This window comes from Gossypium hirsutum, chromosome D08 (assembly GCF_007990345.1).
Source record: "Gossypium hirsutum isolate 1008001.06 chromosome D08, Gossypium_hirsutum_v2.1, whole genome shotgun sequence".
NCBI classification, from domain to species: domain Eukaryota; kingdom Viridiplantae; phylum Streptophyta; class Magnoliopsida; order Malvales; family Malvaceae; genus Gossypium; species Gossypium hirsutum.
In genome coordinates, this window is record NC_053444.1 from 65,940,522 (window position 1) to 65,954,763 (window position 14,242).

General features: G+C 34.5%; 2 protein-coding genes across 2 annotated transcripts; both read right to left on the reverse strand.

The window, feature by feature from the left end:
- Window positions 1-368: 368 nt before the first annotated feature.
- On the reverse strand, window positions 369-2,250 carry LOC107940415 (protein VAPYRIN). Its single transcript, XM_016873833.2, has one exon. The coding sequence runs from the start codon at window positions 2,114-2,116 to the stop codon at window positions 548-550; it is 1,569 nt and encodes a 522-aa protein (XP_016729322.1). The 5' UTR covers window positions 2,117-2,250; the 3' UTR covers window positions 369-547.
- A 3,399-nt stretch (window positions 2,251-5,649) lies between these two features.
- Window positions 5,650-10,144, reverse strand: LOC107940406 (FH protein interacting protein FIP2). The gene is made up of 11 exons (XM_016873826.2): window positions 10,006-10,144; window positions 9,562-9,671; window positions 8,648-8,782; window positions 7,857-8,012; window positions 7,632-7,715; window positions 7,487-7,533; window positions 7,336-7,409; window positions 7,172-7,230; window positions 6,495-6,554; window positions 6,194-6,274; window positions 5,650-6,061 (listed from the first exon to the last, which is right to left on the reverse strand). Exons 1-11 carry the CDS (start codon window positions 10,049-10,051, stop codon window positions 6,008-6,010), a joined length of 906 nt encoding a protein of 301 aa, XP_016729315.1. The 5' UTR covers window positions 10,052-10,144; the 3' UTR covers window positions 5,650-6,007.
- Window positions 10,145-14,242: the final 4,098 nt, after the last annotated feature.

Below are 14,242 nucleotides of genomic sequence, written 5' to 3' on the forward strand. Positions count from 1 at the left end.
CTTGTAGTGATTTATTTATCGTTTGCATTATGTGTCATGTCATTATATTATTTTTGCTCATGATTTTTATTAATAATAGTATTTTCTTAAAAAATAAAAAAATATATATATTATAGACATAAGAAGTATACATTTTCACATAAACTTATCTTAATTTTGATGGACATCCACCTAATAATAAAATATTTATAACATTTTCACCATTAAATTAAATTTAAAATATTCAAATTATAAAATTAAACAAAAAAAACTAAATACTGGAATTTAAATATCTGATTTTGTTATTCTGATAGATAAAGTGATTTTATACAAACATAAAAAATTCACAAATTTTATTACACTTTATGATTTTTCATTTGTAAACTTACAATGAACATGTTCAATTGATGAATAACTTTTTTCCATAAATATATATACATATATATTATTTATACTCGAAAATCAAAAGAATCAATTTAGGTTCTCAAAGATTTGTGACGAAGCAAGAAAAAAAATTCCTATACCACTGCCAATGCTAATGATCTATCGAAGCTACCGCGCAAGCCTCTCACATCCTTGAGTTTCTCCTCTTCAACGGTGCTGTCTTTGTTTCGATTTCTTTTCCCGATTTTCCATTTCCGAATGGTACCGAAACTGGCAAAGTAGATCGAGGCATACCATCTTTTGTTGCAGCGCCATGGATTAGTATCCTGCTAATGCCAGCATACTGTAATGAATCTGCAATTTGCAGGGCGGTAACACCTTTTTTAGTCCTTGCTTCCACATCTGCTCCTTTCTTTACCAACAATTCTACCACATCAGTATGGCCCGACTCAACAGCACAATGCAAAGCAGTGTATCCCTCTTCGTCTTTTAAGTCGATGTCAATTCCCTTATCGATCAGTGTCTTTACGGTATCGATTCTTCCTTTGAACGAGGCTCTATGTAAGGCTGTCCATCCATGTTGATCTCTTCCGTTGATTGCCGCACCGTTTTCAATCAGCCTTTGGATGGATCTCACTTCACCTTTTCGAGCAGCGAAACACAAGCTGTCACCAAGCTTGAGCGCGTCAAAAAGTCGTACGTGACCGTATTCGACCGCAACATCATAGGCAGTTTTGCCTGTTTTGTTCCGAATATCTTTGTTTGCTCCCTTTTGAAGTAACAACTTCACGATTTGCTCGTCTCCTAATCCGGCCGCGATATGTAACGGTGTGTCACCCTCTTTCGTATTGCGAACATCTGGTTTCGAGCCATTGGCTAATAGTAGACGGATGCAATCTTTTCTTCTTTCCTCAACTGCTAGATGTAAGGCTGTGTTGCCATCCTTTGTAAGGGCATCAACATTAGCCCCTTTAAGAAAAAGAAGTCGGAGTACCTCGACATGGCCACCCACCGCCGCTCGGTGAATCGGACCCCAACTAGACCACTCGGACCGTTCTGTGCTAGCCTTATGTGCCAACAAAAGCTCAACAATCAATTCTTCACCACACCCTGCAGCGGCCTCAAGCGGGGTCGAACCTGACCGGCTACGAAGCTCAATATCGGGCTCGAATTCAAGCAGTAATTGAACAATATCAGGTCTGCTCTGAGCTATCGCAATATGGAGCAAGGTTTCTCCATGTTGATCAACTGAATTGGCTGGATTCCACGCCGGGTCACTCCGGTCCAGTACTTCTCTTACATCGTCCATGGAACCATCCATAACAAGTTGAGCCAAAACAGGTGAACCAACAAACATGATCTTGATACCACTATCAACAAACACTTGTTTCTTCTTCGTCGTAAACCAATCATTCGGAACGGCATCGAAACTCGACATCGAACCCTTGATCGCAGCTCCCGGAACCACCACGCTATGCAAGAGGAAAGAATCATCACTGCAAGGGAACGAATCCGGAAGAAACGAACCGGGAGGGAGATGATACACAATCTCCACAGTTACCGTCCCGAGTGGCGCTACAATTCCCGTTAGCGGCTTCACCGTGTACCGGTCCTTATTCCTCGGTTGGAACCGAAACGCGACCGGAATCGTGTACATAACGTTGCGAAGCGTGAGCTGGCCGGAACATTTCTGGCCTGGTTCAACCCGGATAACAACAAGGTTAGATGGCTCTAAAGAAATAAGCCTATCCATATCTTCGCTTGCAAGCTAACTGTTCTTTCCTCGTTCAATTTTGATACATGGAAATCAAATTAAATCAGTTTTTCTTGGTGGGTTTTTAGAGAAAATCAAGACCCAAAGATCATAAACCAAATGAAAGTAAGAGAAAAATGGAGAAAAAAAAGAGTGAAGTGAAGAAGAAAGGTGTGTCCTAGTATTTAAAAGGAGAGTGAAAAGACCGGAACGGGTTTAAACGAGAGATTGCCAAATGGCGGTGTTAAAAACAATGGGAAGACTTGTTCTATTCGGCATCCTTGCTGTAATAATTCCTATAAGTTAAAGCTCCTGCATGTCATTTTCAGTTCAGCTATAAGGTAAAATTTACTATTAAGTCATTATATTATACATAAGTTTCATAGTTAGTCCGTGTACTTTTTGAAATTTAAAATTTTAATCCCAAATAAATAACCTGTAAATTCATTAGGCTCAATTCTATTATTTCCAAAAATCTTATATAACAAGCATATTAGCACAAAAACAACAAATTATGTTATTTTAGTTAATAGACTTAACAACTAACGTTTGATCACGATTAAAAATTCAAATTTTAAAAATATAGGAACTAAATCTGCAACTCATGCATAATACATAACTGATTGCAGAATTTGGCCAAATGGATTTAAGTTTTAACTACTACATTTAGATTAAAATTGAAATTCCAAATTCAAAAAATATAAGTACTGAATCCAAAACTTATACATAATAACGAAACTAATAACACAATTTGGCCTCCTTTGGTAAATATTTTCAATAGGTACCCAAGATGATTTTTTTTTCCTAAAAGAATCATAATTTGATTTGGATTATTTAGAGCCACTAAACATTAATTAACATTTCCATACAATTAATTACAAGGAACAAGCTAGCTTTGTTAGAATAAAGTATGCTTTTAAGCATCATTTTAAATTATATTAGACAGAAGGAACCATCATAGGGAGTATGTTTCCAAAGTTACTTTTAATTTGTGAAACCTTCCAAATGTCTTTAATAATAAGTTAAAAGACTTCCTTTCATGTATTTTGTATTCTTTTAGTATTAGTTTTTAAGCATTATTGTAAGCATATACTTATATTTAATTTTAAACATGGTAAATGTTGATCCATAGATTTTTAATATCTTCATGTTTCTATATAATATTCATTTTTTTATATTTTTTGTTTATATCTTAGCTCGATTGGCATCGGTATTGTTGTCAGTGTAGGAGGACATGTGTTTAAGTGTGCTGAAGCGCATTATCTTCTTTTTTAAGGGTTGGGAGGAGTTATGGGTGGTTCTAGGTATTGTATATATATATAAAAAAAACAGATACGATAAGAACCTATAATGAGATTAATGTTAAAAACATACTTACTTTAAATAGGATCAAATATTTCAAAATAGTCATATAATGGCCAAACATCATCATCATTATTATTATTCAACACAATGCATATTTCTACCCAAAATCCCTCCCCAAATTTTAAACCGAAAGGAAAGCATGTTTAAACGCACTCAAACTCATGTTCTCGTTGTTGCATAGCAACTATGCCAATTGGGCTAAAACTTTTATAAAAATGCTCAAATAAAGATGAAACTTTTCAAAATGATCAAATAAGAGCTAAACTTTTTTTAAAGTACTTGAATAAGGACTTTTCATGTTTTGTTTTGTTTTTTTTTTTTTAAATTTCTAAAGTAATATTCGATTCGACTATCATGTTTTTTATTTTAAGCACATTAACATTCATCTAAATTTTACTATAAACGAAATTGAAGTACGTAAAAAAAATCCTTATTTAAATACTTTTGTAAATGTTTGGTTGTTAAATAAATAATTATAAAGATAAATTAAGCTGTAAATTGCGCATTCAGTGTAACATAGCTCTCTTGGGTTCATATATTTGATGCTATCTGCAAAGTGAGAAAATGTGGAGTCATAGAGTGAGCATCTGCCGAGAGTACCTATTAATTGCATTTACAAATATTGCATTTGTCTTTGTAAGAAGTTGAACATAGTAAATCATCACATTATCATTCAACTAATTTCAGTTATGAACAACTCCCTCCGTATCTAGTTTGAGGAAGTTTTTATTTAATGTCTCTTTTTAGATGTAATGCGTGGACATACCTCCACCTTATACATCTCTAATTACGAAAATAAAAAAATCGGTTAAAATGGAATTAGTGAATAATTAATTACATTATTATATTAATTGCTTTGTCTTTGCATGCAAACAACATTCTTGTGAAAAATGAATGCAATTGGGAACTTCGAAAATTCTCATCAAATCCATTCGATTCCGTCTTTTATTTATATTCAACTATAAAATAAATATTAATATTAATATAAAATGGGTTTTTTATATTTTAACGTATTTTAAGAAACTTGAAAATTACAACAAATATTACAAATTACAAAAAAGAGTATAATTAATCCATGGTTTATATTATTCGATGTCTACAATGTTTGGTTTTTTTAAGTACAATCAAACATATATATATTGCAAAAAACGTTGAATGGACATTAAATTATATTATATTTAAGTATCTTCAGCTTTTAATACTCATGAATTGCCATACGAAATACAACAAAAATATTTTACATTCCAATATATATAAAACATAATTGGATGAATGACGTAGTAAGAAAAATCTATATGTACTTTTATATCAATTTAACCTTTCTTTAACATATATATATTTTTGGTCAAATTTCCTTTTAAACCATAACAAAATAGCATATTTTAGTATAAAAATTATTATGGATAAACACATGTTTGATTTTCTTTAATAAAAAAAATATATTGCTTTCATAAATTAAAAAAAAATTGATTTTTTTTCTTAAACAATAACAAATTAAGTTCTTAATGCTAAACCTAATATATATTTTATCTCCTATATAGTTCAGAATATTATTTGTTTTCCTCTTTTTCGTTAGTCAAAATAATTGTTAACATTAAGTATGTGATTAAGTAAAAGTAACATTTATATATGTTTTTTACTTGCATGACAAACTTATGTATAAAAAATTATATAGATACTTTGGAAAACTTTGGTTGATTATAAAAAAAAAATCGCATTGTGCACTTCATAAAAAAACAAATTCTATGCAATCAATTTAATAAAATATGATTACCATTTATAGATATAATATCATAGATAGGTTCCATATATACATATAATATATACAATATGTATTTAGATTTAACACTTATTTATACGATGTGTATTTGCCTATATGATGGCATACAAACCTACATCGTGTGATCTCATAAAAGGGTGTAAGTGCCTTACACGTGAATTTAAAGTGCAAACCGTATATAAACCGGCCCGAATCCAACCAGGTAACAAGTCAATAATAATGAATATCAGCTGTAGTAATCTTACATTTTGTCAACTCTTTATCAAGGAGTAGCTAAATAAATCATGGTTAAATAGCATGCAACTAAACCATGGTTAAATAGAAAACACAAGACAAGATATATTTTATCATACTTGTTAGATAATATGAAGTTACAAGTAAACCATGGTTAAATAGAAATCAAATAAATAAATTAAAATAATAATTACAAAGTTCCATTGTATATCTCTCTTCTTCTTTTTTTTTTTTTATCAAACATGTTAATAATGAAAAACCATATAATGTGCAACCCACCAATGTATTTGTCTTTCAATACTTTCCCTGGATCTTGCCTATTTTTTTATGATCTTAAATTTGCAACCCCCAAAAACATAAAATAAAAATAAAAATTTCCAATGACATATATCTTACTGTTATGAACGAGTCAACTCAGGAAACCATTTGCATCTTCACCCCCACCATCTTTATTGCCTTCCAAGTGAAGTTTCATAAACATTTCATAACCCCATCATATATATATGTATGTATCACCTGATTGCTCCAAGCAAGTTGGCACCATCAAGCTTAGCACCTTCCAAATGCTGATGAAAAGAGACAAAATGCAAACAAAACTTACATAATGAATCCAGAATGATGTCTGGAAGTGTATAGCATATCTGAAAAATACTTTAGTTGGTACAAAAATTTGTGTACTGTAAAACTGATTTACTTACCGTATCACGAAGATTAACATGTCGTAAATAAGCCCTTTGGAGGTTCGCACCCTTCAGGTTGGCCTTACTTAATTTTGCACCCTGAGAAACATGTACTCACAACAGATTGTCAATAGAACTGGAGTTGGAGAAGAAATAAAAGAACGTAAGGTCACAACCATCATTTGAGTTCTCATATCAATTATCAAGCTTGATCAAGTTAGCAGGATAAGTTAATGAATAATGAAAGAACCGGCATATCGAATTAAAGCTATTATAAGTACATGCATTAAGTAAGTCCCGGTAATTTCCGTTCTTTTACCTTCAGATTGGCTCCTTCAAGATTAGCTCCCTCTAAGTTGGCATCAGTAAGATCAGCATTCTAAATATAGCATATGCCATAAGAAAACCACAATCAGTCGAGAAATAAATGACAAGCATAATAAAAGAAAAAAAAAACAAAAATTACAGAAATTCTTCTATTCTTTGACATTACATGAATTAATAGTTTCGCTCGAACCGAGCTCATTTGTATGATCAGATTCACAATAATCAAATACGTTACGTAATTCTTACTCAATAAGAATTAACAGCTGCACATGAGCATAAAAAGGATACAATTATAGCTCAACCCTATGTTCTATGCTACTTAGAATTGGAATGAGTGTTACATACAGGTATGTTCAAAATTTTCCATGTCGTTTCATGTATTGGGAATGCACATGAAGTCATATCTCCATACACATCCGAAAAAATTTGTCAAACATGGGTGTCATGGGTCTTTTAAGAAAAATAAAGGGTCAGAGCAATATAACCTATTTTACAAGACTTTTCATTTTCCCTAAAGTACTCGTGTCCAACACTGGTGTTCGACAAAGATTTGGACTTAGACATGACAAATATATTAAAAAACTTAGAAAAAAATTGAACAAGGTTAACGAATTTATAGTAAGCTATGGTCTTGCAGTATTTGCACATTTTATTCAATTTAATGATAACCTGCAAGTGTGCAGACCGGAGATTAGCCCCGCAAAAGCTACAACCTATCAAGCAAGCATCTGCAACATTGGAATTCATGAAGACATATCAACATTTCAAACCATAACAGTAAGCAGTAGCATTTTGTAAGAAATTTACTAACTGTAAAAAGCGGGTATATTTACCTTGAAGATTTGCACTTTGAAGATTAGCACCAGCTAGTAAAGCCCCACGAAGATTTGCACCAGTAAATTCACACCTTCCCTAGGCAAAAGTAAAACCATTGAGGTCACAGTTCACAAGAAAATGCACTGTGAAACAAGCCAAGTATCTTACTCACGCAAAGTTGCATTGTGAAAGATGGAGCCCTCGGCATCCACATCCTGTAACAAGAATGGAGATGATAAATATAATCCATCAATCAGGTGCACTCTTAAGTTTGAATGTAATCCAAGTGAGGCTAAATGTAATTAGGACTTACCCGAAATTTTGCACAATGAAGATTTGCCCGTGAAAAGAACACATTTTTAAGACATGCAAAGCTGAAATCCACAAATGAAAGATCCTGCAGAATAAAAGTATAAAAGAAAACAATGAAAAGAAGTGCAAAATCTAGCAGCATTTGTCGGTTTCACTTCCTGACAGGATTCTGCTCTGTAGAAAACCAAGAATTTTAACAAGAAAACTTGGGATCAGAAACTATTACCAACTTAGAGAGATCAAGACCAGAAAGATCAATTCCTCGAAATCTAACTCTTTCAGATTGTATGCACTTGATGATATCAGTACGTGTCAATTCCGCACAAGAGTCTTCATCATCCTTCCTCTTATTAAGAATAGAATTGATTCCTTCTATCAGTCCCTGACATTATATACACAAAATAACATTATAGAACAAAATGTCGACAAGAGTTACATTCTATTCTGTCCGAAACAAGCATCATCCTTAAACAACATGAAGATGCAAACAACAAGGGTAAGAAGCCAGATGAGTAATGTTTCACATGGTCATTCCTGAAAACCAGGATAAATGATCACAAGAATAGACAAGCACCATATATAATATATTGTCGTGTATGTATTTTGCTTTGCTCAAAAATATTGCAACTAACAAATTAATACTTAGAAAGAAAAGGAACATAGAATATAATGCTATGATGTTCATTAAAGCGACTCGTGAAGCATATCTTTCTTTTCCATTTTTCATTTTTTTATTATGATCCACATACTAACATAACAAAATAAGCAATGAAAAATTAATAGTAATATCGAATCAGCGCAAAGGCCAACCCACATCCCAAACCACAGATCCCTTGAGCATGCCTAAAGGCAGTAAAATAAATTGTAGAATCTCAAAGCACTATAATGCTTGCCCAGATAACTTAAATAGCTTCTAGGAAATGGCATTAAGTGACTTGAATTTGGCAAGAAAAAGTAATGAAATTTCATACAAAAGTAGAAGTGGATAGTAGAAGCAGCAATATGAGTATGGCTTACAAGTAACTGGTAATATTCTGCCTCTCGTATGAGCTCTGAATAATCAGAATCTGTCAATGTAGGAACAACACCGTCCCTTAACCAGTTTAGAATATGCCGGAAATGCTTACCATCCCTATCAACAAAGACATATCCCTGCAAGAATATCAAGAAATATGACTATCTGTAAAAAAAGTTTCTTCACATCGAGAACTCCAATATGAATTATATCAGAAATGAATTTTAATTTCTCTATCAAAACAAAAAACTCTCCAGTACCAACTTTGCTATCTAGCACCTGTATGTTGTACAATCACCTGAAATAATACCTAAGATGTAGCCCATCAAAATCTACAATTACTGCATCAACATCTGTGGTCAAAGCCTTTTGGTAAGTGAAAAGGATGACAAGACTTCGATAAAAATCACAATGTTTATTTGAGTTTCAAGCATATGCTCTAGATATATAAACTTCAAAGGTAATAGTTCTGATATGAACTGTGATAAATTGAACATCAACAAACCCTTCATCTAAACAACATGAAGGTGAAAATCAAATCCTTCCCATAAGCAAAAATATTTATTTGGAGAGTAGAAAAACTACATTGCACCAAACAAATGGATTGCATCATTAACTCCCCATAATAAGAAACAAAAATCAAACTAAGAAAGCCAAACATCATTAAAATTACATCTTCTTACATTCTTAAAGGCGAGGAAATTAAAATTACATCTTCTTACATTCTTAACGGCGAGGAAAATTGCCCCATAACAAATAGAAAATTCTAAACTTCATATTTGGAACCAGAATTACAACAAATCCAAAGATTCACCACTTAAGCATACAAAGGAAAATGCAAAATATTAAACCCATAAGGATACATAGCATCAAAAAAGGAAAGTATTCAAACATGGAAAAAAAAATGCATATATACCTTCTCAGCATCCTGACATACTGTATGTCGACCACTAAACATAGCAGCCAACATGGAATCAGGCTCACGACGGGTCAATGTATCAATAGTAGTACAAAATTTCTTCCCACCTGCCCACAAATTATTTTTGTTTAATAAAAGGAATTAACTTTTAATGTCAACAAAAAGTGACACCCAGAAAGGAAAAGCAGCAAGTTCACATATGCATACATAACTTAGGTCAGTTTTCTCAGCAACCAAACAGGAAAACAACAAGGTTAGTGAAACACCCAATTCAGCAAAATCAATCAAAGTGTTTGAATTAGGTCAATATCCGAGTTAAAAATCCAATAGAAAAAATGGGTTTCTCTTACATAATGAATCCATGAAACAAAAATTCTAACTTTAACTGACAGAATTGAAATGAATTAGATAGAGAGAGGGTAGGAAGCGTGAGAGAGTTACCGATGTTGAGTCGAATAATGGAAGACAAATCGGAATGTCTCATCATTAGGGACTGAAGAAGGTTAAGAGGCAAAAAAGAGTTTAACGGGTGAGGTTTAGCTTTAGCAAAGCAACATGGTTTTGAAATTTATAAAAAGGCTGATCGAATCGGTTTAAAAAATGAAACGACTGTTCATTTGCTGGGCTATGTAAAGGTAGCAGATGGGTTGGGTCGTGTTGACAAACCCCAGTATTGCAGCAACAGGCCTGATATGGCATGACATTAGTCCACTTATGTTTTCGATGCTTGGAAATGAAATTGCAATTAGTGGGATAAAACTAAGTTATTGAGTTCGGTTTATATTCAAATATTTATATTGAACAAGTTTGACTTTGATTTTGAGTATTGGGATGGTTGAAGTTTTGAGAGTTTGAGTGTTCATGTTCAAGTCTCTGTCATACATAAATATTATGGTGTGATCGTTATAACAAATTTGATGAAAAAGAGATATATACAGCAATGATAATTAAACTTGCATCGCCAAAAAATTACTAAAGAAACACAACCATGATCAACCACTTATAATAGTATCCTAGCTCTGCCACCACCAAACTGCGCCCACAATGAACCCCGGTTAACAGCAACAATGCTAGAGATCCCCACCCCAATGTCTTTTCATCAATGGTGATATACAAAACCAATCCCCAACACTAAATTGATAGATGTTAGGTTCGGTCAACCTCTTATATTTATATTAAACAAGTTGATATTGATTTTGAGTATTGGGATAGATGAAGTTTCAAGTCTCATCATACAATATGTTATGTTGTGACCATCATAAAAAGTTTAGTGAATGAGAGGTATACACAACAATAACAACTAAACTGCTAGTGCCAAAAAACTATAAAAGAAGCAGCACCATGATCAACCACTTATAATAGCATTCTAGCTTTGCCACCACCAAATTGCACTAATAATGAACTTCTGTTAACAACAACAATGCTAGCCTCACCCCAAATATCTTTTCATCAATGATGCAGTACAAAACCAATCTCTAATATTAAATTGATAGATGGTAGGTTGGTCCAATTTTTTAGATACTCTTTAAAAATAAAATTTATCGAAAACAAAAATGAAAAGAAAGAACTCATAGTTGTAAAAAGGAAAAAAATTAAAGAAACAACTAAGAAAAACATTAAAAATTACAATTACTAACACCGTTAGCGCTTTCAAATAAAACATCGGTTTCAAAAAAAGTATAGAATGAGCTTTATTTATACACATGCTTTTGTTATCCACTAAGAAAAGTCAAAGCTATTAAAAAAACAAGCAAAAGAGGAGAACCAAAAGAAACTGTCAAAAGAGAAAATGGTGAGAAAACTAATTGCTTAAAAAAGAATTTGGTAAAGAAGAGATGATAACACTTAGGAAGTTCATCTTCATGCAAAAGTCTAGAACCTCATCCGGTGGAGAGGTGAAAAGATGCAATCCAAGCCGTCTCTACCATGCTATTGTAGCAAGTCCATTTGCCATCCTATTTCTTTCGTGATATTCATGTACCAACATTGCCTCCCAGCTTCGCTTCAACAATTTTAGAACCGACCACCAAATCAAATAAAGGGTTGATGGTTTCGTCCTGCTGTTGAAGAAAACTCTTGAGAAGAGATAGGTTCAAAGAAGAAGAAGGAAAGAATTGAGAGAGAATGAACTTAGAAGCAGTGAAGCTGAAATTCAGTATTCAATTTTCATATCCAACCATTTTTCTGTTACACATAATATAGTAAAACCATAACCGAAATCTACTAAAAGCACCCGTTTTGTTCAATACAAAACTCACCGTATTACTAAAAGTCTTAACAAAACGCAGCACTTAAACTAATTATCATAAACCACGTAAAAATAATAGAACCATGATAAGAACCATAACAATTTTCCCCCCTTAAAAGAAATCCTTGTCCTCAAGGACAAAGGTAGGAAACCTGCGTTGCAACTCAGATAACTTCTCCCAGGAAGCATCCTCCGGAAAAGTGTCTGCCCATTCAACCAATACTTCCACTGCAACATGATTGCCTTGTCGGACCATCCTCCTATCCAACACTCGCACTGGAGACTTAAGAAGAGCATCATCCGAAGCAACTGGTGGTAGCGTGGGGGCACTCACTGCTGAACCAATATGCTTCTTTAACTGGGAAACATGGAAAGTGTGATGAATTCGAGCTGAAACGGGCAATGTTAACTTATAAGCCACCTGCCCTACTCGAGCTTCCACAGGAAAAGGACCAAAATACCGAGGTGACAATTTTTGGTTCTTGAATTTTCGCAAGGAGTGTTGACGATAGGGCTGAAGCTTCAAATACACTAAGTCACCCACCTGAACCTCTCTTTCTGTTTTTTTTCTGTCAGCCATTTGTTTCATTCTATCTTGAGCTCGGGACAAGTGGAACTTAAGAACCTTGCGCATAATCTCCCTATGTTGTAGGGTACGATCTACTGTAGCTACTGGAGATGCACCAACCACATAAGGAAGATGGATAGGTAGGGGCTGTCCATAAAGAGCCTCATAAGGCGTTGTGTGAATTGCTGAATGGTGTGTTGTATTATACCACCACTCAGCCAATGGCAACCACGATAACCATGCTGAAGGCTTCTCTCCAACCATGCAGTGCAAGTATCCCTCCAAGCATCTATTTAACACATCGGTCTGTCCATCTGTTTGGGGGTGATAACCTGTAGATTTCTTCAACTTGGTCCCCATATGTTTAAACAACTCTTGCCAAAATTGACTCAGGAAAATTTAATCCCTATTGGACACAATGCTCTCCGAAATCCCATGAAGCTTGTAAATATGGATGAAATACTCCTATGCCACTGTAAGAGCTGAGAAGGGATGAGCAAGTGCTAGGAAATGACCGCACTTGGTCAACCGGTCAACCACGACCAAGATGGTTGATTTTCCTTGAGAAAGGGGCAGTCCCTCAATGAAATCCATGCTGATATCAGACCAAACTCGTTCAGGAATAGGTAACGGTTGCAATAGGCCAGGCCAGGCTGCATTGTCCGACTTACATCTTTGACACGTCACACACTCGCGAACCCAAGCGTGTACATCTTTGGAAAGGCCCTTCCAATACAATATAGCCGATATTCTCTGGCGAGTTGCATGGACTCCAGAATGACCTCCCAAAGATGTGCTGTGGAAGATGTAAAAAATCTGTTTGCGCAGTGTTGCATCTTTGCCAACCACAACTTTGTTTTTCCTACGCAAAAAAGTGTCATGCCATGAATATTTGGGATGCAATTGTGGCTGCGCGTGTACCTGTTCACAAAGTCGCGCAAGCTTCTGATCACTTTCATACAACCCTATAATCCTGTCCCAAATCGTAGCTCAATCTGACTCCAAATGGCCTTCACATTGTAACAACTGATGCTCCAGTTCTGAAGGTTTCCTGGATAAAGCATCTGCCACTGTGTTTTGCGCTCCTTTTCGATACATGATGGAATAGTCATAACCAAGCATCTTGGCCACCCACTTCTGTTGATAGGGCGTAATAGCTTATTGCTCTGAAAGAAATTTCAAACTCTGATGATCCGTTTTAATTACAAACGGTCTACCCGCGAGATAAGAGTGCCATTTTTTTACTGCTAGTAACACTGCCATCATCTCTTTATCATAGATGGACAAAGCTTGGTATTTCACTCCCAAAGCCTTACTGAAGAAGGCTATTGGCTTCCCCTTTTGTTGAAGAACAGCGCCCACTCCTTGGCCACTAGCATCTGTTTCAACACAAAATTGTTCCTGAAAATTCGGCAAAGTTAGAATTGAGGCTTGACAAATAGCTGACTTGAGTTGCTCGAATACTCGTTGTGTTTGTCTGGTCCACTACCATAAAACTCCCTTACGCAGGAGCACAGTAAGCGGACTAGCCAACAACCCATATCCTCGTATAAACCTCCTATAATAACCCGACGAGCCAAGGAATCCTCTGTTGTTCCAATAGAGTCAGAAGCATGTAAATTATTGTACTAAAAAATCACACAAAGTTTAATTCCCAGGGAAGAGAGGTGGATCACATGGATCTCTTAAATACCAAGTCTTTCCTTAGACAGAATATCCCTTCTATAGTAATTTAATAGCACAATTAAATACTACTATTATACCCTCAAATATTGAAATAAAATAGGACAAGAAAGAACACAAGAGATTTAACGAGGTTCGGTAAATTATACCTACGTCCTCGGGCACTAATACCAGATGAT